At 44.3% G+C, this 24,228-nt stretch overlaps 1 protein-coding gene across 7 annotated transcripts; it reads right to left on the bottom strand.

Moving 5' to 3' along the window:
• Positions 1-379: 379 nt before the first annotated feature.
• On the bottom strand, positions 380-24,172 carry MPHOSPH9 (M-phase phosphoprotein 9). 7 transcript variants are annotated; one of them, XM_050318181.1, is made up of 24 exons: positions 24,034-24,172; positions 21,610-21,736; positions 20,676-20,826; positions 19,487-19,576; positions 16,204-16,694; positions 15,829-15,952; positions 15,075-15,165; positions 13,851-13,957; positions 13,292-13,417; positions 12,146-12,570; positions 11,114-11,272; positions 10,399-10,489; positions 9,373-9,588; positions 8,771-8,818; positions 8,356-8,420; positions 7,802-7,903; positions 6,111-6,248; positions 5,699-5,874; positions 4,773-4,931; positions 4,353-4,473; positions 3,485-3,588; positions 2,459-2,670; positions 2,023-2,091; positions 380-1,368 (listed from the first exon to the last, which is right to left on the bottom strand). In XM_050318181.1, the coding sequence occupies exons 2-24, from the start codon at positions 21,714-21,716 to the stop codon at positions 1,267-1,269; spliced, it is 3,474 nt and encodes a 1,157-aa protein (XP_050174138.1). In that variant the 5' UTR covers positions 21,717-21,736; positions 24,034-24,172; the 3' UTR covers positions 380-1,266. The 7 variants fall into 7 exon arrangements, 6 of the variants coding, with proteins under 6 accessions (XP_050174138.1, XP_050174139.1, XP_050174140.1 ...); XM_050318182.1 differs by lacking the exon at positions 24,034-24,172 and adding an exon at positions 22,918-23,687; XM_050318183.1 differs by lacking the exon at positions 24,034-24,172 and adding an exon at positions 22,914-23,687 and having other exon boundaries at positions 10,399-10,486.
• Between the last annotated feature and the right edge of the window lie 56 nt (positions 24,173-24,228).

A 24,228-nucleotide genomic window follows, 5' to 3' on the forward strand; every position in this document is an offset into this window, starting at 1 on the left:
TGTCCATTCACTCAGACCCAATTTCTCCATTTTAGAAAAAAGGGGAAATGAGTAACTAAAACATCCCTGACACCTCCCCAGCTCTGGTTTTGTACTGACAGGACCCACGGGGCACAAAGGGGTTGCAAAAACCACCAGATTTTCAAGACTCTGCATGGGTAGGGACAGTTCTTCGTGAAAAATGTGAAACCACAGCACTCTAATTTTAGAATCAGACCTTCTCGAGCTTCCTTTGTGACAGCTCTGCTGGCCCTGTAATCACATCACTGGTGGCCAAACATCTTGAACAAGGACAGATTTCGAGCCCCACAATGTGATTAAAACCTACATTATGGCTGACGTAACATCCCAGAACCTATTACCGTACTCGAGGCGGGAGGAAAGAATCTAATTAAACATTTATTTAATATTAAAATACAAACCAAAGTCAACTGGCAAATCTGGATTTTTCAACAAGGAAAAATGCATTTCTGTTCACAGACACACGAAATGGCCACGGGAATGGGAACACTGGCACAGGGATCCAGGAACTTCAGGGAAAGGAGCTCCAAGTCCTGGAGAGTCAGCTGGAGCTGAGCTGTTCGCTGGGAGACAGGGAGGCTGCTGGCAGGTGGGTCCTGGTGCTCACAGGATCAAACCCTGCTCACTGCTGGAGATCAGGGAGTTCAGAGCAGAGTTTTCCCTGCCACAGCCACACTGCAAGTGTTGCTCCCAGTTCTGCCACGAGGAAAAACGTCCATGTTGAAGGGTTCAGTTGGAAGGATTTCCCCTAGAACAGCAGTTCTCTTGAACACGGGTAGCTCACGTTGCTTTTTTCTGTATTAAAGTTCAAAATCTCCTCTTGGCTAATATTTACATCACAGCCTTCGATATTTATAAAATGGTGGAGGAAAACCAAGTGCAAAAGGGCAACACTATCATTTTCTGAAAACAAGCTGCCTTTTAGGTTCTTATTCTTATTATAAATTCAGTATCACTATTTAAAAATAATTAATATTTCTAAAAATATTACAATACAGGATAAACGTCGATTTCTCAGGTGTAAGAAAAATATGTTTAAAATAGAGGTGGCTGTCCCAAGTACAAAATATTGCTGTTTGTAAAGGGTAACATGGTTGTAAAACTACTTTGGAGGGCTTATAAAAATACAAAACAATTTGCATTTACCGAGTGCATAATTATATATTAGTGCAAAAAAAAAAAAAACAACACCAAAAAAAACAACCAAAAAAAGAAAAGAGCATATTTGCAGTCAGGAGAGAATTGTCAGAGATTGGCAGAGGTCCGTAAAACATGGAATCTTTTCAGAGTCATTCTTATCAAGCCCAAATCCCTGTTAATTCTTTCCAAGCGATCTTCCAAGGCTTCCTAAAAGGAAGAGTTAAAGATAAGAAAGAAAAAAAAAATTAGTAATATAAAAAATGTCAATGATCCTTCTAAAAATTAAGAAACTCCTGTTGAGTGGCAGTATTGATGTTCTAATTTCAAACTGATTAACTGCTAACAAAGATTAGAATTTAAGAAATGCTGAAGTTGGGAGGCTTCACAGAGACCTTTAAGACACAACTTTGAGACACTTGTTTCTATTAAAAGAGTCTGCAGAGCTTCCCAAAGGAGGCACCTTCCTGTATTCCTCCTACACTATTTATTTTTACCTTCTTATTTATACTTACAAGGAGACAAAAAACAACCAAACAAAACCTAAACTTTGCAATTTCTCCTACAGCACAACGTCCTGTCCACAGTTTCAGGGATCTATTCCATAGGAACTGCAAGCTGTTAATTTATGGCCTTTATCTCTCAGTGTTATCACAAGAGCAGACTATTCTTGCAGCAATTTGGCAAAATGCATCCTATGTACAAAAAATATATATAAACAATATAAAACAATAACATACAACCCAAAACCTACATAAAAACTGCCACAGAAATCACACCACCCAGCAGAACTTTCCTCTGTGTACTCCCAAATTTTGTGGAAGAGCAATTTAACAGGACAGTCAGATGCAGGAGCTTTTTCACCTGATTCAGTCTTGCTTGCAAGGTCATTCTTCCCCCAGAACAAGGAACTCGACTCAGTGCAGCCTCAATCTAATAACAGAAAACACTTCAGCTGTAAATGAGAGTCTCAAGAGCCAATCTGAGCCTTCCCAACTCCTCTTACAGGAGGAGAGCTGAGGTGCAGGGATTACTGATACAGGCACAGTTTTGTCCTTTAACACTCACTTCTGTGACCATAATAAAGTGCCAATCCCCACTCACACTGTGTTTGCATTCCAGTGAGTGTCCTTTAATGAAATGAGGGACAGAGAAGGTCTGGAAGTGGAGCAGGGAGGGATAACGGCCCATTCCCAGCGTGACCCTCAAACTGGGCACTGCGTGGACATCCAGCTCCCTCCCTCCCCTCTCGTCCAACAACCGTGTTTTCTCACAACTGGAAAACAAAAACAATCTTTGCCTGTTGCTTTTCTTGAGTCAGCTCATCAAAAAGCCTCTCAGTTTCGGCCAGAGTCGTGATCCTCGCCGTGTATTTGAAATCCTCCTCGCCGGGCGACGCCGCCCGCTCGTGGTTGGGAGCTGAGCTCCCCTCGTCCCGAAGCGCCGCCTTCCTCGCCCCGCTGCTGACGGGCTCAGCACAGGAGCTGTGCCTGCCACCTGAGTGCTGCCTTCCTGCCAACAAAGCAGGGGGGTTTTCACATCGTTACCTGTCCGGGAAATGATTACACGGGGCAGAGAAAGGAAGCAGTAACAGCACAAGCGGCGTGATGGTGGTGGTGCGTGAAGCAAGGACAGCGAAGCAAAGCCTCAGTCCCTCGCCTTAAACAACTTCCCAGAAGAATGCAAAACATTTGCAGGGGTCATCTTTCAAGTGATCTTCGTAGCACAGCATATTTTTTTGGCTAGCAAACAGATTCCTCTGTTGTGCTAATTAGGAATTACTTCCACTGGTGCATTTCTAAATATCAGCGAGCAGAGCAGCTGTCAGGCAAACACCAGGCTAAATAAATGCACCAATAAATAAAAACAAGAGCATAACGTTGTGACAAGGATTAGGAAAGCCAGAAAAGATTTGGTTCAATCAATCATTTAAAAAATCTGACAGAGCTGGTTTTATTACTCGTTGCTATCTGTGATGTTTAGGAACAGGATTTTATCAGTGTGACTCAGGTACAGCTCGATTCAGACCCCCCTTAGATATGCACTGGATAACTGAGTTTAGCCCAGGGATATGTGTTGTCCTTCTTCTTCAATTTAATTATTATTCTTGTTCTGCTGTGTTTGTGCACACACACACACACATATCAAAATAAAATACTGTATGGATGGTGAATCTCTGGCTCCAGGGACAAGACAAGAGTTTTAAAAGGGGATTTTTAAAAGTTGGACTTGGTCGAGTCAATGGGTCAGCTTTGCAGTTAAGCAGCTGTGGAAGGAACTGTGGTACAAAGACACAGAAGAGTTTCCCCCCACTTTGACAGATTACCTTCTGCATCATCCAGTGAGAGAAACTGGAGCCTCTTCCTTGGATTATTGTGCTGTAAAGTAGAGGTAGCACCAGCTTCCAGGTCATCGAGGAGTATATCAAATCTACAGAGCAGCAACCACACAGCAATGACTTGTTAGAAACCAGGGGTCAGGCAACACAGCATTTTCTACTTTTTCACCTTCTGGTTAAATAATCAATTTGTTTTATAAAACTATTTATATCCCACAGGCACTGCAAGTCCTCTGATTCCTGTTCATAGCACCATATCCCAATGTTCTCCTATTTGCACACACCAAAACACCTCATTGGTGTGGCTTTCTCTCAGAGCCAGACCAAGCTGTTGCTCCTGAACACCCTGAGCTCCTCTTTCATCATCCACAGGAACTCTCAGAGTGGTGTTGGACATTTCTTATCCCTCACACACACACTTTCATCTCACAGCAAAGTGTGTTCCTAAAGTCTGTAAGCTTTGCCAAGCAAAGATTTTTACAGAAAACACAGTATTTAGGAAGTCAGCAGAAAGGTGAGTTTATGTATATTTTAACCTGCTTGTAAGTACCAGGACAAGCAGATAGGTCCTACTTTCAACTTTTATTTACATCTGATCTGCATCTACTCCACAGAACAATTCAGTGATCAGTGCTGTGTCTCTAACAAACCCCACATCCCTTCTTGCTGCAAGCCAAGGACAGGAAACCACTCCACATTTTCCTTGCCAGATTTTAAAAAGTAAAACTTCGCTTCGTGTTCAGAAATCTTCACATGCCTCATTTTCCAGACCAGAACCAGCAGCATTAAGCCTCTATAAAACAATAATAACAATCTAATAACCATCAGAACCCAGCTGTATTCCCCACACTCGCACCTTGTCACTGTGTTTTCATTCCTGCCGAGCAAGTGGCTGAACCCAGGGGAGAGGTTTTCTTTGGGAGATCGTTTTGGGCTGTACGTCACAGCCACTGGTGCCAGCATTATCTCTCTTCTTGCTGCAAAAGACAAATCATGTTCATCTCCCTTCAACCTCCCTGTGCAGAACCTCCCCCCTCGTGTGCTTACAGCTTAAAGGAACGCTTTCCAAAGCTGTCTCCATGTTTATTTAAATTTGATGGCAAGTGCATCACAACACAGACAAATGGAAAATAAACTCAGAGCTGCTGGGATTCCAGGCAGTCCCTTTCTCAGGTTGTCAGTGATGCAGCAATCCTGCCCCTAATTTTGCTCCCTCCTGTCATTGTCTGCTTCTACTTTTCCAGCAACACAAAGCAAAGTTGAGGAAGGCACTGACTTGGAGTGTTGGCTTTCCTGGTGGAAGGAGGAAGGGACGATGATCTCTGGCCTGAAGGGGAGCTGAACCTTTTGGGTCTGTGCTGCTCCTTCCCTTTCTCTGGGGTGGCAGCTAAAGAAGCTTCAACAAACCCAACGGTTTGACGTCGGTGTGATGTTTCTGGTTAAAAACAAACAAACAAACAAGAGGTGTTGTATTAACCCCTCTTTTTCAATACGAGAGCTCACAAATATTCTCCTGAACAACAAATGACAAAGGCTGCACTTCAGCCTCCCTCACATCAACATCTTTGTGCTGTCTGTTCAAGCCTCTCTTCTGCTCACAGAATAGACAGTTTAACTTCTGGAAAAGGATCTTTGCAGTGTGAGGGCCTCTCTTTCCTTTTTTTTTTTATTTTAAAGGAAACAGTGGAAATCAGACAAAAGCATCTTTTGAGAAAGGAGGTTGGAGTACCTGCCTGAGCCAAGAGTACAAGCACTGAAGACAGACTGGATGTTTCCTCAGGACAAGGCTCCTAAATCCCTGTTGCTACAAGAGCTCAGTGCATCCCACACATCCCAGCTTCCTTAAGGACATTCCAATCCCCCACCACAAGAACACAACTCCAGTGGATGAACAGCCAGAGCTTTCTCAGGGCTCCAGTAACTGCTTGGAAATACTGAGATATTCTTAGGAAAGAGGACATGAATGAGTCCCCACCTCGAGACCCAACAGCAACCTTTGCCTTCCCTCTGCTCTAAACAAGCCACTGAACTCTCTAATTTTGAATTTCCTTAGGAAAGCTCCAGGAGTTTGCATGTGAACACTGTTTTTAGCCCTTCACTGAAGCCTGATGGACCTGAATGCTGAGAATACCAAACCCAAAAAGACATGTAAACAAAGAAAAGCCAATAAAACACACTCAGAAATACAAAAATAAGAGTTACTGGCTGGTGGATCTTCTTTCTCTGTCTGTGTCCCCCAGTCTTTAAATACTTTTCCTTCTTCGAGTTCTTTAAAGGCTTTTATAATTGGTGCTTCTGACATCTCATTTTCTTTCTTCTCTGTTGTGTTTGTGGAAGAGTCTTCTTGGGAAGAATCTTTTTCAGGAGGAGAGTGATACCTTAGAGGATGTGAGGCAGTGGAGGGGAAAAAATGGTCAAATTTTCAGTGGGGTGGGGTTTTTTTAAGGAATTGTACAGCACTTACAACACTGAGATTTTTTTTTTTCTCCATTTAACAAGTACAAAATCTAGAAATATAAATCCAGTCAATAAAAGTTTTTATAAGTGTTCTACTTTATTCATTTCAGAAGTGTTTCACCTTTCCTCCTGCTAGGTGCTGAAGGAAACAACTCACCTGGCAGGAATATAAACTTCCTCTAATCTGTTATCTTTGGGGCTTTGCTGGCCTTCCAAAGGCTGCCCAGTGAAGATGGAATATTCAGCTCCTGGTATCAGCCACTTCCTCCTGCTGACATCAGGAGTTCCCAACTTGCTGTGGGAATGAAAAGCTTCAAAATTACTGAAGGCTTTGGAGTTGTTTCTTTTTTTTTTTTTTTTCCTTAAAGAAAAAGCTGCTGTTTATTCCAGTAAACAGAAAGAAATACACAGTAAAGTTGTAAATACCGTGGGGAAAAAACAACTGCTTTTTAAAACACGTTTGTAAAGTAAAAGTAAAATTTTTTTTTTTTTAAAAAGTCCCATGTTGAGGTTTCAGCCTAAATTCCACAATATGCTCAGGATGCAAAGCTCCCCAACGATCCTCCTGTCATTTAATGCTGCTTACTCAGCCCAAGGTTTGGGTAACTGCAGTTCCCAACCACTGACACGACAACATTTGGTGGAGATTATTGCAGCAGTCCAGAGCATCTGATCCCAGCTGGCCTTTGCACACCAAACATTAGAAAAAGAATAAAACAAAACCCAAGAAAAAGCCACCACTGATGAAGTGAGAGTGATAAATATTGACTAATAAGCATCTGTGGGTAAATTCTTATCTTGATTCCGCAAAACAATGTGAGTTTTTACACACAGTAAAATAGATAATTAGAAAAAAAAATAAAGGGTCTTGTTTCCCCAAGCTCTGAACCATAAGCACTATTGTGTAAATTTATCCTGCTGGGCATTCAATTGGAATGAGGCTTTCCTTGAGCCTCTGAGATCAGTTAGGGACAGATTAACTTCTAAATCTGTATTGGCTCTTCCTCTGCCCTGCCCAGGGCTTCCTTTTTTCTGGTCAGTGGGGAGGGATCTGGTTCAGAAATATTAAAAGAGCTCTAAACAGAAATGTTGTCGCTCTAATATATTAATGCATCAATTACTTGTGTCTTTATAATCATCAAAAAATCAGAGCTCCCAAAATTAATACACGTGGACATCCATAAATCCCAATTATTATCCTTTTGAGCTTCCCAGCATCAGTGCTGAGTGGGACAGGCACTGAAGAAACCACAACTGAGTAATAAAAAACAAAGGAGGATAAAGTTTTTTAGATCTTTAAAACATTAAAAAAAAACCCTCAAACAAAAAAACCTAACAAAGAAACAAATGAACAAAAGAAGAACCCAGATAAATTTTAATTCTCTTAAAATAAATTCCCAGTTCAAACTAGAGTGTGGATTGTCACTGAACTCCCACCCTGCTCTCAGGACACCTGCACAAACTGCATTCAGAGCCATAAAAAGTTGTAATCAGCCTTTCAAACCAACGACACACGTGGGAAACCTCCAATGTGCCAGCAGATTTAGATTTATTTGTATTATTTATTCAGTTTTATTCCCCAAATCCTCTGTTGAGCTTGGGAACCCCTATTCAGCTGAGCAACTGAGCCCCATCTACCACTGCTCTGGGAAGATCAGAGACACTGCCGAGTGTTGATTTGCCTTCCAGAATTTCCTGGGAATTGAAGTCTCCAGATTTATGTTCCACGTGTTTAATCCACTTTAGCCCATGGACTGACCTCATCTGGACCCACTTTTAGCCAAAACACGTTAAAAAGCACCCCAAACCCCTGCCCTGTTTTTTCCCAGTGCTGGGACGTTCCCTCACCTGGCACAGGAGGTCCTCACCCGGTTCTCGGTGATGTGGCGAAGCTTCAAGGTGTTTTCGTGTTCCACCTGCTTGAGCTGAGCCTCCAGTTTTCCAATTGTCCTAAGGGGGAAGCAGAAAAGATGCATCATGAGGTGGTTTCAATGACACAGAAGATACATTTATTTTTTTTATTTATTTTTTTAATTTACTCATTTTTATTCGGATGCCCCGGACGAAGCAGGAGGACAAGAGCAAGTGCTACAATTCTGTGTATCTCTATCTAAATGTAAGTAAAAATATGGATTGGAATTCCAAGTTAAATAAATCAAGTAACCTGGCTAGAAAGACAAGACCAGGAGATTGATGCTGTGGCAGCAGCAGAAGTAGAAAAAAAACCACACATCCTAAAATAACAAGATTTTTAGTGTGTAGAAGTAACATAAACCAACAAGAAATGCTTCATAAAATGTAATTAAACTGGCAAGATCTACAGCCTCGATGATCTGGGAGCAGATGTTCAGGCCACAGCCTGTATTTCACATTGGTAAAACAGCAATGAGTTTCACAGTTACCTTTTTAAATCAGCAATCTGCGTGTTCGCATCGAGCAATCTGTTTTCAGTTGTATTTAATGTATCCTACAAGGACACAGAGAAAAGGGTGAAAAGCCCAGGAGTGCAGGAAAAGAAAAACAAGGAACTCCACATTAATGGAGATACACCTGGACCCATTTCAAAGGGTCCATTCAATCCCTCTGGCTTTGATTTTGCAGGATTTTTGCTGCCCGTGACTGGAAAATAAAAACATCCCAAATTCCCCCTTTTCCCTCCAGGGCTCTGCAGGTGGAGCAGGAAGCTCTCAGTAAAAAGAAACAGGGATCTTTCCACGGGAGTTTTTTTGCAAAATGCTTCAGTTAATTCAGCCACTTCCACGGCCCATTATCCCCCAGTTTGCCTGTTTGGTTTTTAATGAACTGCAGGGCACCCACCTTGACTCTTTCATGTTCTTTTCCAAGGGACTCGTATTCTCCTAAAAGCTACAAAACAAAACAAAAGGGCACGAAAACTCACTCTGAGACCATCCACAATTAACAGACTGCCAGGAAATCATCCCAACTGCTTGTCTGCCACATGCAGAAGCACTACAGGGGACCCAAAATGTCCTTTAATGGTATTTGTTCAGTTCTCCTTATCATCTTCTAAGTGGAAGAGAAAGTTACAGATGGGCCAAGAGGAGACAGAGCTACTTGCAGAATGTATTTCTAATTTTCAAATCATTTCTCTCTAAAGAAACTGAATGAATGACCCAGGAAAACTCCTCTAAAACTGACTTTGTATTTTGAAATCTCAATTGTAAATAAGAAATGAAAGCATGAAGTAGCTTTTCCAAGCTAATACCCATTTGGCCAATCCATTTAAACACTCCATAAAGCTGCTCCTGAAGAACCAGAGGAACAATTCCTTTGATTCAGCCTAAAATCACACACAATGAACAGCTTTATCAAAGCTGTGATGAGGTATCAGAAATTAAGTTCATTGGAGATGGACTAAAGAGAGGAAAAAAATAACTGCCCAAAATAACCTCACTTACATTCTGAAACATTTTGTTTTCTTCCTTCAGCCTGCTGTTTTTGTTGTCAGATAACTTGTAGGCCTTCTCAAAAGCTTCCTCCAGCTCCCTGAGCCTGGACTGCAGGCGGCTGATGGTGTTGTCCTTCTCCTTGTGGCTCGTCCTCATCTCCTCCAGCCGCTCCTGCAGAGCCTTGGAAGTGCTGCTGAGGGCCTGGAAACGCTCCCTCCACTCTGCCTGGAGGAGAGAAAACATCCTTTAAACATCCTTCCCTGGGAGATGATTTCTTTCAGGGCAAAAATAAATTATTATTTATTGTAATCATCCAAACGGAAACCGAGGGTGAATTCAACGGGATTTTTTTTTGCTCATTTCTGTGATGCTTCAAGAATGGAAGTGAAGACTGGAAACCCCAAAGAGGCATTTATTTTATAGGGGTTATGATATCTAGAGGTGAGGGCTCTGATCTCTGAGGATTGATTTGATTCCCAGCACGGAAAAATGTGGGAATTGGTCTCTGCAGGTGTCCAGCTGACAGGACAAAGTGTCCTGTGATTTGACATTTATTTATGTCAAATTTATTATTTATGCACAACTAAAGAGGTCTGGCCTGGCCAAAAACATCATGTAAATATAACTTATATAAGTATCTATACTGTATAATTTATACTTATTTCTGCCCCAGCACAGGTGAGATTTGCTTTTGTCACAGCTCGAATAAGAAAGTAATTTAAAAAAAAAAAATTCAATAAATTAGGAAAATTTAGAGAGAAACATGATAGATACATCACAAGGTTTCACTCATGAACTCTTTGCTGATCTGGAAAAAAGTTCATGAGTGAAAGTGCTGAGGATTCAGGTAGAGAGTCCTAAGAAACTCAGCTGGGAAAATCAGTGGTGTAACATGCTGGCTGATGTCACATTTTAAGAGAAAAGGTTGAAAATAAAAAGACAAAAGCACAGGAACACAGGTCAGCTCAATAGTGAACAAGCTTTTCTCGTGCTCTTTTACTAAAAATGCAACTTGATTGAAGAACACACACTTACCACTTGCTTTTCCAGCAGATTATTCTTATTTTCCAGGGCTTTTATGCGAGCACTGGCTTCGTTCAGAGCTGCATCCAGCTGCTCACACCTACTGAGAACACACAGATGACACAAATCTTCAGATAATAAACCTGCATTTCACAGCCTTCTTTCCTTCCTCGAGCCTCCCCAGGAATTCAAGCTCCAGTGGAATACACAGGTGGGGCACACAAAGCCACCGGTGACCTCAGCACCAGTCCTGCATCATCTGCAGTTCTGGCATGAAGGGTGAAGGAGGACAACACAGATCATTCCCATCAGATTGCTTTGGATCCCCCTGCCTGCCAGCCATTCCCAAGGAAAGCTCGTACTTGGTGCTCCAAACTGATCTTCACAGAATCCTGGGATGGTTTGGGTGGGAAGGGACCTTGAAGATCACCTCGTTCCAAACCCCTGCCCTGGGCAGGGACACCTTCCACTAGTACAGGTTGCTCCAAGCCCCGTCCAACCTGGCCTTGGACACTTCCAGGGCTGGGGCAGCCCCAGCTTAAACAGCTGCATTAAATAATGCACAATTTACATTTAATGGGGCAATATCAATAACCCAGATCCACGAAACCTCCAGAACTGAAGAGCGACACAAACTTTTCCAAACATTCCAACACCAAGATACCCAGATTTTAAAGTGTAAACACACCAAGAAAAGAGGGAGCCAGCGAGGAAGGACAAACAGCACCTGTCAGCAAGGCTTTGGTTGATTTTCCTCAGGTCCTGAGCAGAAGGAATTCTCTGCTTTGCCTCCAGCTGCTGCTTCAAGCTCTGGATCTCGGAGTCGTAGTAAGCTCGCAGGTCAGCGACGTGGCGAGCGTGCTTCTCCCTCAGGTTCTGCCTAATCCTGGTTGGAAAATTCAGGATAAAAAGATTAAAAAAAAAAATAAAAAAATCCAGCTATCCACACGTAATCATTTGGGTTTCTCACTCAGAATGAACTCTGCATACAAATCTCTCTTACAGAACTTTTTTTCCGTTCAGATTAAAGCAAAGGATGTTTTGTCATTTATTAATGCAAAGGTTTCTCTGCCTTAGAAATAGAAATTATGGTTATTATACACAAATAGCACATAAAACCACAATGCAAAGCTTTGTTTTCCACAAGCTCTCCCACATGGAATGTGTGCCCTGTCTGCCTGTCCATGTGCAAAGCATGAGAGCTTCAACAGTGAGGATTTATTTTTCCCAAATCCAGGAATTCTGTGCTTCTCCCACCCTTTGATTTTAAAAAGGAAAACAGACACCCCAACCCCGAAATTTGAAATTCTCTGCCTAAATGAACCCCCTCCCGCAGCCCGTGAAGGAAGGATGTGTTTTTATTTTTATGTATAAAGAGAAATAACCAAATAAAACCTAGAAAATTGTTTTGCCTTCCAGTTAAGGCTTTGACGTCCAAGGAGGACAAAACACAAATACTGTACCTTGGAATAAATAGCACGGTCTAAAGAAGACTAAATATTGTAGGATAAAGAAAATTAATAGGATGGCTAAAGAAAGACAACTGTAAGAAGTGGAAAATGATTGTTCTATTTGTACCCCAGCTGTATTTTAAGGGGGGAAAAGAGAATTAAAAATGAGAGAAGAAAGCTGGAATGTCCAGCTCTGTTCTAAGCAAAAAGAATTTACATGTTTCTTTTGGTTCGCTGCTATTTTTGTTTCGTTTTTTCCATGAAAGTAACAACTCTGAATTTTAAAAAACCAAGGAAAAATTACTTACTGTGACATTACCACGGGGTCTTCAACAGGTGCTACTGCAAGGCTATAATCTGGCCAAGTGCTGTCAGCACCCTGAGCCCCAGAGGATGGAGTTAAAGTTGGGGTTTGCTCCTCCTCGGTGCTGATTGAGCCGTCAGGATCAGCCTTTGGGAAGGGGGAGCTGCTCCTGCTTTCCCCTTGGGAAGGGGGATTTCTCCAGAGGGGCAGGGACACAGCTCTGCTGCTGCCAGGGTGGGGGGGACAATCACCTAACTGAGAAGAACGACTGGTCTGTGAGAAAGAGTCTGTGTCACAATGGCTGGGAAATCCTGGCTCTGCCATGGAGTCTGGAGAAAAGGGGGTGATCTCCTCGGGAATGTGGAAAAAACAGCGTGCCCGGCTCTGCTGGGCTGGCTTCATGTGCAGGGTTGGGTCCAACGTCAGGATCTAGGAGAGAAGTCACAACGCTAAAAAAATATTGTGATTTCACTTCTGTGCCTGGAAATGGAGCTGATCTGAAGACACCAGTAAATAATATAACCCTGCAGGCATTACACTGAATATTGCTGCAAATCATTTGGCAGTGACAAGTAAGAAGGTGCCTGTAACACTTAAATGACAATACACATTCCCAAATTTCTAAGCTTCCATTAATAAAGGACATATCCAGACAGCCTTTGAAACTTCCCTTATGCAAACAGAAGGTCTATGATCTGTCTGTGTGTTGAAACAATAACTGTGTAGGTTAGAAAAGCACTTCATGAATTATCTAAACAACACAGTCCCACATCACCCATCGTGACTGGATCATGCACAGGACTGAGAGCTGGGTAAAAAAAAGAGAGATGGTAAAGAATCATTTGCACAACCTGTGCTGTTTCATGGGAAGCACTAAGGAAACCCTGCCTGTGCCCCTGCAGTTCCAGGGCATTCCAGGAGCATTCCCAGCACCTGCCCCATCCTCAGGGCTGTGCTGCAAAGGTTCCTCTTCCCTCGGGCTGTTCCCAGAGGTTCCTCTCTCAGCTGGATCCTTTCCCGGGCTGGTTCATCCCTCAAAGTGCTGTTCCAGCCGAGCACTGGAGGTGGCAGCAGGGGCCGGTTGATGGGAAACCAGCCCTGGATTCAACAGATCCTCAACTGAGCCGGGAAGTAAAGAAATTGGTGTTACCTCTGGTGGGTGACTCGACTGGGAAGAAGGCAAAACATTCTGGTCTGGCATCTGCTTGTTTTCCCTTTGTCTTTTATGATAAATATCCTTCAGGGATGACAACTTCCTTTCCTCAGCAGGAGACAACTTCAACAGGCAAAATTGCTGCGTTACTTTTTGGGAACACAATCCTCCATCCCCCAAATAAATAATAATAATAAAAACAAAAGCAGCTTTGGGGTGGGTTTAGCTAATAAAGCAGTTCAGGATAGAAGGCAGCTTCATTTAATGCACCCAGGTTAAAAAAGGGTCTTTAAGGAGGCACCTTTAACACACAAATGAGTCACTTTTCATGTCCTACACAGTTTCTTCAGAATAACAAAAGAAGGACAGTAAATTCCAAGTGAGGTTAGTGGGGGTACAGGAATAATGAAGGAGCAGAGGAGGAGAGACTGAGCTAACAAAAGAGTTCTCACAGAGAAGTTAAATTCTGGAGGGCTGCTTCTTTGCAGCACAGGAAAAAAAAAAGCAAAGATGACAAGGAATTACACGACAACTTTTAACCCCATCCCAAGTTTACCTGATCTGCTGATACTTTCGTGGAGAAAACATCAGCAAACTCACTTCTGAAATTCTCTGGTAGAGTGTGATACAGCTCCTTTTCATCTGACTTCCAGTATGAAAGTCCTGACAAAGAAGAAACATCAAAAGGGAAAAAAAAAAAAAAAAAAAGATAAATTTCAAGCTCAGGGCTACAGAACAGGAGTCCCAAAATCCATCAGTGGAATGTTATTTTGTCTTCCACGAGAATGCTGTGTTAGTTCTTTGCATCTACTGCTTAAGGATCTTATTAGAGCATTGGGTACCAGGAGGGACAAAAATCTCAGTGCAAGGCACAGGCAAGAGAAGCAGCATGACATCACATCACATCACACAGCAGCACAGGCACTGATTTTGAGGGGGTAAATCCTCAATTAGCACAGCTTTTTGTATTTCTAATGATTCCAGTGTAGCCCTTAAAGCTGGTGTCACCCAGGGGATGATCCCAGGCAGCCACTGGATACTCCAGACTCCTCGTTTTGGTGTTGGGCAGCACTGTGGGACGTGCAGGACACACTGCCAGGGCTCAGGGGGGCACAAGAGGAACACACACAGACACCCAACCCCACTCCAATGCCTTAAATGTGGCCCTCTCTCAGTGGCTTGTGAAGCAGCAATAATTTACACAGTTTGCAGGGCTGCATCCCTGTGCCCCTGTTTGGTACTGACAGGAATCCACCCTGTTATGATCAAAATATGGGAATTAGTTGTTTGGATTTCATCCTCCACAACCCCCAAACTGTGCAAAACCCACCAGCAACCACCCCTCCCATCCAGCCCCCAGAGCAACAAAGCCAAACCACGACCACAAAAAAGCAATTTAAGAATCCCCAACGTTAGCAGGTCAATGATGCTTGTATTTGAAGCGTCATTTGATAGCAGGCCGTGATTTTAATGGTGATTATGTTATGAAACAGTTTTAAACACAAAGCTCAGCTTTGAATCTTGGGAAATTTGGGGAAAAAAAAAAACCAACAAAAAAACCAACTGCTGCATGTCCTACATCTGCCAGCAGCGATACAAAGGAGCTGCAGCAGTTTGAAAACAGGAGCAGGAAAAGCAGAATTATGCTAAATCAAAGCCTGGCAGTGCTCAAATCCTCCTCACCTCCCTGCACATATTGGAGATGCATTCCAGTCAGAGCACTGAAAAAAATGAGAATTCCAAAGAAAAGGAAACACAAGTGCAATAAAATGAACTCTACCTGAAGCTTCAGACACCAAGGAATTGGGACTTTCCTTCGGTTGGTTGAGGTAAAAAGTGAAAGGTGGCAAAGCAGCATCAGTAAGGTTTGTCTGAAATGACAATGGGAGAACAAATTTATAAGGAAAGTCACAAGGTAAGGGGAAAAAAAAAAAGAAATCAAGGGTGTAATATTTTTTAAATTGCACATAAATGTTACTGCTCTTTTTAAGCCAAGAGATTAAATGTGATTGTACAGCATGACCCAAACCTACATAATTTATGTTGAGAGCAATCACAGTTGAAAGGGGAACTAAGCTATGCCTCATAACTTAAAAATGTTTATATTTTTATACATATTTATACAGATATATATTTATATTTTTTATATATAGATATTTATTTCTATTTTCTATAAAAAGGAGGCATCACCAGCTGACAGATCCTTCAAAAGATCCCTCAGAAAATGACAGGGCACAATAAATTGTCACGACCCGAAGCACCAGTTGAGAATGTGGCCATTATGTCCATGAGGAAACAACATGGGCCACTCAGGGAGGTGTGAGACAAAGATGAATAAAATAAGCCAAAATCACTGTGTGCCTGGGTATGGAACGATGCAAGAAGTCAACTTTGCCCACATGAACTTTAAATACATGAATGGGAATTGCTAAATATGAAAGGATGTGCTGGATGAGAACACGCTGGAACTCTGCGAAAGTCCCAGTGACAAGAATGGCATCAGAAAAAGCAGAATAGAATAAAAAGAGGCTTACATTCTCGAGTGGTGGCTTCTTCACTTTCTCATTTTCTTGCATAGAGTTCTCACACACTTCATCTGCAGTTACCCTTTTTGGTTGGTTTTGTTTCAGCTTCTGTGCCCACGACGTTAGAGATTTACTGGATGGGAAGAAACACACACATGTAAGGTATTTCCCCCAACAAATCTGCAACAAATAAACACTGCAGGTGCAAACCTGCATCACACAGGGACATCAGGCTAAACAAATATATTTAGCTATCAAGCAGCAAAGCTTTTTGATGATCCAGAGGTTCCATTCAATTCTGGCACGTTCCCAGTGACCAAGAGCTGTTTACTCCATGGGAACTGCCTGCAAGAAATTAACACACTTGGAAAGTTTATCACTTACCTGGCTTTCTTCCCACACGGAGCTTCATCAACTTCATGCTCAAATTCAGCAGGAAAAACCAAGATATTGCTCCTTCCCGGTGAACAATTTCCCCCTGCTCTTTTTGGTGAAAGTTCCGCTTTATTTTGAACTCTGGCCACGACTGCGCCGCTCTGCGACCCCGCTCCGTGTCCTTGGGAAGGCTCCTCCATGGAATCCGTGGCCGTGCCGGGGTTGGGCTCGGATGTGGAGAGGGTTCCGTAGCCGCTGTTGGTGGAGGCGTCGCTGGCTCCGCATTCCTGCTGCAGGTGGGCCGTGCCGGGCCGGCTCTCGGCGTCGCCGGATCGCAGGTGATGGGCGATGCTCTCGTGTTCCTCGCACAGCTCGGAGCGCATCCCCATCGGAGCTGCCGGGAAAGGGGCTGGCAGCGCGGCAGGCACAGCCCGGCTCTTCCCGGCTCCCCAGGCGACGCTCCCAAACTTCACCAGCTGCCGGATCTCAGCCTGAATCAGCTGCACGGAGGGAAAGGCGGAATTCCCGTGAGGCAGCGGCACCGATCCCACCGATCCGTGTCGATGCTTCGGTGCGATCGGTGACGGAATCGGAGCTCCGAGATGGGTACACACCTCATGCATGGAGGAGAGCGGCACGCACTGCGTGGAACAGGACAATGCCCATGGGAACGACCCTTCGGTCCATGCAGGGAATTCCAGGCCTCGGGAGTCATTAATTCACATCAAAAACATGCATGAATGTATTCCCTGCCTGACTGCCTTCAGAACCACAGCTGGAGAAAGACAAACTACCCACAAACGTGTTCTGCTAAATTTGGGTCTAAACCGGTTTTTAACTTGGATGTTGTGTATTTTTAAGGATTGCAAGGATGCCTCACTGGAAGGATTAACCATTCCTCTGTTATGCCAATAGGAATAATGCACCTCTGTAAGATGATTTGCACAAAACTTGACTTTAAAACACCCAGTTTAGATGTTATGGGATAACACGAAGATCTACCTTTGGATTGCTCTGGTGTCTGATGGGATGGAACAATCCTCTGACTGGATCACCCCATTTACCAGGTTACTTAAGCTGCAATGTCTGCAAAGAGTTATTTCAGTGTCCAAGGAGGTTTTTTTCCAAGTTTTCCAGTTGTGCACTGGAAGTCCTGGAACAGCTCTGAGAAACGAGTGATGCCTTTGCCAAGGGCTGTGCAAAGATTGCCCAGCAGTGCCCATGGAAAGCACTTCCCCAGAGTTATCCTGGGATTACTGAACTGCAGGAGCACACAACTCCTCTCACACATGACAAGAGCAGCCTAGAGAGCTGCTCTCAATCACATATTTCAAATTAATTCCCTCAGGAAAGGTAAAAAGAAAAAAAGACCTTGCAATAATTTTGAGGACAGGACTACAGGATGTCCCTCCCTGAACAGCTGTAGAAAGCACAAGTTGAACAAAAATCATTTGTTCTCTTAAAGCAAGAAATAAAAAAACAAGACAATTTCAGAGGAATCTACGTGTAACTCTAGTCAGGACCAAGCCTCAGATGTTTTATTGAACAACTGAATTTCAGCTCGGTCTTTCTATGCCCAAAGCAACAAACAAACAAAAAGCTCGGGGTGAAGTTTTCTTCCATAACAAAGTTTTTTGTTCTATTAATGATTTCAGTTGTGAGTGCAGCAATTGTTTGCACTTTAATTCCGTGCCTGAACTCTGGCAGAAAGGCAGGGAAGGGAGAACAAAAGGGAAACACCAGAACTGGGGGGTGAGGAGGGAGATCAGATTCCCTGCTGACATTTCATCTTTGGCATCAATACCCTGGCTTGGAAAAGTGAAAGGCTACAATTCCAACCAAACTGCATTTTAACTTCTCTTTGCATGGTCACAAAGAATTGCAAGGGATGGAAAAACCTGGGGAAAATAAATTAAGGTTTCTAAAGTTTGGGGATTGCAGGAAAATTTGGTTTTAAATCCTCTTCACTAATGAAGTCTGATCTTAGGATGACCCACAGGTGGTGACAGCTCATCTCCTATTGTACAGCTCACACAAGGCAAGGACTGACCCCACTGACTCCAAAAAGAACTCAAGGTCTTTTGATCCCTATTTTCACGTGGATGAAGATGTATTTTTATAAGCACAGCTGGTCTTGAAAGCCAGCCCAGAGCAAACCTGCTCTCAGGCCTGGCAATGCTGATGCAGCACCTCGCTTTTCTACCCCAAACAGGTTATTCTTTCTGCCTTTTCATTATTCTCAGTAGAATGTGTTGAGTTGCTGGGTTTTCACAGGTCACTGGGTCACCATTTAAAGTTTGGAACAGCTCCATTTACTTTATCTAATGCACCCACAAACTAAGTTGCAGCTGTTGATTTAGTAAATTTAGTAAATTTACTATCTGTTGAGTTAGTAAATCCCTGCTGGCACCACATCCTCAGCTCTTCCAGAGGCAGCCTTTCCCACTAAAAACAAGGACAACAACCAGCCAAGCCAACACAATGGATTAGTAAAGACCACGATCAGCAACAAGTGAATCAAACCACTGCAGTCAGAGGAAGGAAATAACACAGGTAACAAAACACTGGTGGGAGGAAAATGCCAAGATGGGAGGCACAGGGAGGGGGGGGGAATGCAGGAGAAAGAGGATAAAAGGACAGTACCTCTCGTTAATTCAGCTCAGGAACTGCTGATTACTACTAGTGTGGAGGGCACCAGGAAAGGGAAGGGAAAAACAGCAACCAAAATGATGAGGATATTAAGCATTGGATATTTACAGTATTACTGTGTCTTATACATACAAAGACATTGCCCCTGTTCTAAAGGATAAAAATGTGGATCAGCAAAAGTGGGAACCTTCCCAGGGGTCATTTTTCACTGTTAGAGAGGAGATTGTTCAACTGAAGGGTGAAATAAGTGTTCAGCTCTTACAGGGATGGTTTTCCTATGCTGTGCTGTCTGCATGAGGGGATGACAAGCAGCACAACATTTTCTAGTGAAAATAAATCTACAGTGGCTCAAAAGCAGAAATTAAACAGCCTAACAGTCAATAAAAACCTACAAAATCCAGTTATCCCGTGGGCATTCTGAACCACACATTTGTGAAAACAAAATAGCTGAAAAGAAAGAACCAACAAACCTCTCCTGAAATGGTTCCTACCAGTGACTCTGTCTCAAATAAAGCATCCAGTAAACAGCATTCCAGTCATCCACTTTCATGACCTGCCTCTCTGAATTGTTTTGGAGGGAGGAAAGAAACATTTCAGCCTCATCTACCTGCGTGGCCAAACCATTACTGAAATCATCACTTACCTGGATCTGATGGTGGAACTGCTCCTGCTGGGCAACTATTTGCTGCTGACATTGTTTTTCCACCAGTCTCAGCAGCTGCAGCCACCTTGTCTATTAAATCAGAGAGTAAAACAATTAAAAATACAGTCATATTGCATCTCTTAAGCTCTTCCTGCAGTTACAAATAGCTTTGGAATCCTCTATTTAATGCAAAGCTGAGTAACAGCCCCGTGGTTTGCCCCCCCCCCCCATCCCTGCAGCCCCCCACGTGTCACTCAGGGCACACTGAAAGAAGAAACAGCTGGCAGGAAAGCCCCAGGCAGATTTTGGAGAGGCTGATCCGGATCAATTAATTAATTCAATTAATTAAAGGCAGTTTTAAAATCGAGAATTAAACATCCCTCTGTCCAGGGAACCGTTCACTTCACTAAGAATATCTGCAGCGATCCAGCTAAAGGCCATGATGCACAAATATGCAATGAAAATAATAATAAAAAAAATTATTTAAAAAAAATCAGATGTATATCTTCCTAAAACATGACAAAATGTGGTGTTGAAACAGTATTTGATGCCAATGTTTATGGAGCCTGGTGCTGGAAGCACAGGACACACACATCAATATTCTGTTCCTGGAGGTGTTAGAGAGAACCTAAATTAAGCATCTGTCAGGAGACTCTGTGATGGATCACAGCCAGAAAGCTCCAAAATCCTGCAGGAACAAGCCCGTGGTGTGGCAAACTAATGCTCCTTATGATGACTAAAAATATTGATGATCTATAAAATAAAAAGGGCAAAAAACATTGGGAAAAGCGTTGGGGAGAATTAGTTCATCCAAACTCCATCATTGTTCTCGTGCTGCTTTAAATCTGGAAGCAAACTCATCACCTCCACATCTTTACAAATGGAACGTGTAAATAAATCAAGCAAAACAGAACCATTTTTAGAAAGAAAAACTCTTTTTCCTAGGATCACTTCAGCTTGAAGTGCTACAGTTTCAAAGGTTTAAATTTTTCAGTTCAAAAGCTGAAAATTGCAATGAAGTCCAGCCAGGTGATTCGTTCACACGTGTAAATGGATCTGCCTCATCAAGAAGAATAAACACATATATGTGTATAGAAACCCACATACTACATCCTTAGATTGTCTTCCAAAATGCAAAGAAAATCCATTAAATGCAACTTTCTTCAAAATAAAGCTGAAGATCAGTTACCTCACAGGTCTTCACAATTTCCGTGTCAGCATTCCCGATGTCCTGGATGTCTTGCATAAAGGAGGCAAAGAGCTCAACAGAGCCAGGCTTTAATGAGGGCCTGGAATTCCCTGAGTAACCAGAAACTCCATTGGGATTGGAGGAAGGACTTCTGATGAAACAGGAGAAAAAACAGCTCCATTATTTATCGTGCCACTTGTGCAACACAGTGGCCAAAACAACACACTGCATATGCTGGGCAGCCAGGAAAGGAGTGATCCTCTTAATTTACACCCTGAGACTCTCAGCATCTTGGAATAAAAACGATACATTCAGGAGGGGGTTCTTCAAGCCAGTGTCGAGGAATTCACTCTCATCCCACACACTGGGAAAATGCAGCAGCTTTCCAAGGAGAGAGGCAGGATAATCAGCACAGATATTGCTAAACAGATAAACACCAACAAAGAGTGGTTTGGGAAGTGCAGGACTGAGGCCTCTTGCAGGAGTGACGTGGGCAGGAGTGATTTGTCTCAACAGGGCAGTCAAGAAGCACCTGTCACTTGGGCCATCAGGCCATTCTTGCATTTCTTATTCCCTGGGAATACCTCAGGCATTAAACAACTCAGTTTTCCTAAGCTGCTGCTCTCCAAAAATGACTTCACACAAGGCAGGAGCTTCCCAAAAAATGATCTCTTACAGTTTGGCCAGGACGGGTTCCCTCCCTCCTCCCCCATTCCAAGAGACATGAGGCAATGGAATTTAACTAAGAATTTAAGGAAGAGCTCACAGTTCTTTCAGTAAGGCTTTCCTCTAAAAAGAAAGTTAAAAGAACCCTGAAATACATTGCAATGTTACACATTATTTCACCTTAATAACAATATTACTGTAAAAACATTCGAACTAAGCAAACCCAAAATAATAAAAATATTTGTTGGGAATTCCTTCAGCACATTACCTGTTACAGTTCGAGTTACAGACAGAGCTGGGGGTGTTTCTGACATCAGAGTCAGCAGAAGATGAAGGGATTTCCTGTACAGGATTCACCACATCCCAGTTTTCCATATCTTGATCCCAATCTTACCCTGAGAACAGACAGAAATAAGAATCAACTTGTTACCTTAAAAAAACCATCTGACTTTTTTGTTTGAAGGCACAGAATTAAAGAGACGGTTGTTTTGGTTAAAACACACCCCAGAAAGTGCAAATATTCCACAAGCAGCCCCTCTCCCTTCTCCTGGGCTGCATCTGCACACAGGAGCTCCTCATTTCACTTGGTGCCTGTTGGGACTCCTGCAGGTCAAAGACATTCCCAATTGTTCAGCACAGCTCTGGAATGCACTGCAAAGGCTGGCAGTGCAGAATGGTCCAGGTAAAAACAACCTTGCTGGGGTTTGCTTGGTTGTTTTTTATTTTAATCTGAAGCTCCCCAGAGCATTTTCAAGCTTTCTGTGAGAACACCTTTCAAATGTGACTGAGCATCTGCAGCTTCGCTGGGAGAAACACACCCACCCAAAAACTACAAACACAGGGAGTTAAACAAACTGCACTTGACCAGCTTTGCCCTTTCTGTGTCCAATATCTGCCTTTCTTCGTTGTTATTATATAACATTAATGCAGAAAGCTTTGAAACTGTTGCGAGTTGCATCTCTCGGAGATGAATAAAACAACAAAAAAAAAAGCAGTCAGACAGGAGTCCCACAGCAGTTCAAACCAGCAGCTGGTTAACTGAAAGCACCATAAATAAATAAACACACAACACTCGTAGTCTTACAGCTCTCAAAGCAGGGTGGCTGTAGAGAGACTAAAAGATTCTTTTATTTTCACTAAGAAAACACTCGAAATGGATTAATTAATCAGTCCTTATATAGTGCTTATTTCAGCACGTTCTCCACCCTGGTGAATTCAGCTCTTGTTCTAACCCTGAAGAAAAACCTTATGATCATTTCACGGATGGAGAGTGAAAAGAGACATGAGGAAATATCCTGTGATAATGCCAAGAATAAATTCCTGCTGCCTTAAAGGAGCACAACACCTCTAAAGCACAACCCTTCCTCTTCACAGGCCTCACAAAGACTGATGGGTTTTACAGACTCACGTTCTCCTCATTTTTAAGTGCACAGAGACATCTCTCTAACAGATAGTTTTGGAAATTTAAAATACTCCCACCAGAAGGAAGCTGATGGAGAGCTGTCTGATTTTCCCCTGTTTTCTTGGAGCCTGTTTGGCTCAGCAGAAATGTGGTTTTTTTTGGGTACTCACTCACACCGTCTCCTCTGGGAAGGGAGTTACCAGAGACACACATATCCCTTTGGCAGAGCTTCTTGGGATACAGAAGAAGAAGAAATAAATAAAAAAGAGCCTTTCTTCTTTTTCTAGCGGTCAGAAGCCTGGAAAACTCGGAGGTTATCAGAGCTGGCAGCTAAAGCTGATGATGCTGGGAGTGTCTGTGGAGCAGCTGGATGTGGGATCAGTCGCCCCCAGCACGGGCGGCCTATCTGAGCAGCACAGCGATGGGTGGGACTTAGCTGTGACACGGGCTCGTTTCATAACCCCGTTACAATAAAAAAAAATATTTCGCGAGCTGTAAGGGGGCTGCGGGAGCGCCGAGCCGCCATCCCCCGACCCCGCAGCACAGCACGCTCCTTATACGGCCACGGCGCTGCAGAAAGGGACAGGCTCGGGAAAAAATAAAATAAAATAAAAAACCCAACAACAACCCGCGAGGTTTTTTTAACTCTGAATTATCAGCGCCGGTTTCGCCGCAAGCGCCGGAGCGGGCACAGCCCCCGAGCCCGGGGGGTTCCGCATCGCCCCCCGGGCCAGACCCGCTTCTTCGAGATCCCTCGCAGGTCCCTCAGGGCTCCCGGGGAGCCTCGGTGCCCCCTCGCCGCCAGGCCCCGCGTCCCCAAGGAGCTCCTGCGGGACCCCGCGGGGGGACAGCGAGCCTGGGGCTGCAGCGCCGCGGTGTCCTCAGGAACGGCCCCAAGGGCTCGGCCCCCGAGGAGACCCCTCTCGACACGTCTGCGCCCCAGGGGCCGCCTCCTTCCAGCCCTTGCCCCCTCCCCGGCCCCGGGCGGGCCCCCTGCCCTCCCAAGCGCCGCGTCCCTCCCGCGGAGCCCCCGCGCCCCTCCCGGGTCACCCCCGCTCCCCTCACGGTCCCTTCCACAGCGCCCCCGACCCGGGCCAGGCCCCGCCCCCGCGCTCCCATTGGGCGGCCGCCCCTCGCGCTCCGCGATGTTGACAGCGAGGCCGCCTCTGATTGGCTGGCGGGCCCGCCACTCTGCGGGCGAAGGGGCGGGGCGGCGGGGGCGGCTCGGCGGCTCCGGGACGCGGCGCTGGGACGGGGCCAAACCCGCCGCAGGCCCGCCCGGTTCCTTACCCGCATCGCTGGGAGCCCGCGGCGCCCGGCCAGCCGCGTGTCGCCGCGGCCGTGAGGCGATGGGAGGCGCGGGCCCTGCGGCGCCCGCCCGGCGATCGGCGGCGCCGAGTTTCGAACGGCGGGCAGGGCGGAGGGCGCTCCGGGCCGAGCGCCGCGGCGCTGATTGGCCGCCTCGAGCGCGCGCCGGCCCGCGCC

The sequence above is a fragment of the Myiozetetes cayanensis genome, unplaced genomic scaffold, assembly GCF_022539395.1.
Source record: "Myiozetetes cayanensis isolate MyiCay16 unplaced genomic scaffold, myiCay2020 scf21, whole genome shotgun sequence".
NCBI lineage: Eukaryota > Metazoa > Chordata > Aves > Passeriformes > Tyrannidae > Myiozetetes > Myiozetetes cayanensis.

What these genes read in the sequence shown, in the direction of transcription:
- MPHOSPH9 (XM_050318181.1), bottom strand. Translation starts at nt 21,716, where the DNA reads ATGGAAAACTGGGATGTGGTGAATCCTGTACAGGAAATCCCTTCATCT. An exon ending in TGTAACTCGAACTGTAACAG is followed by an intron (nt 20,827 to 21,609) that starts GTAATGTGCTGA and finishes CTGTTTCATCAG; the next exon opens with AAGTCCTTCCTCCAATCCCA. An exon ending in AACCAAAGCCTTGCTGACAG is followed by an intron (nt 10,490 to 11,113) that starts GTGCTGTTTGTC and finishes GTGTGTTCTCAG; the next exon opens with TAGGTGTGAGCAGCTGGATG.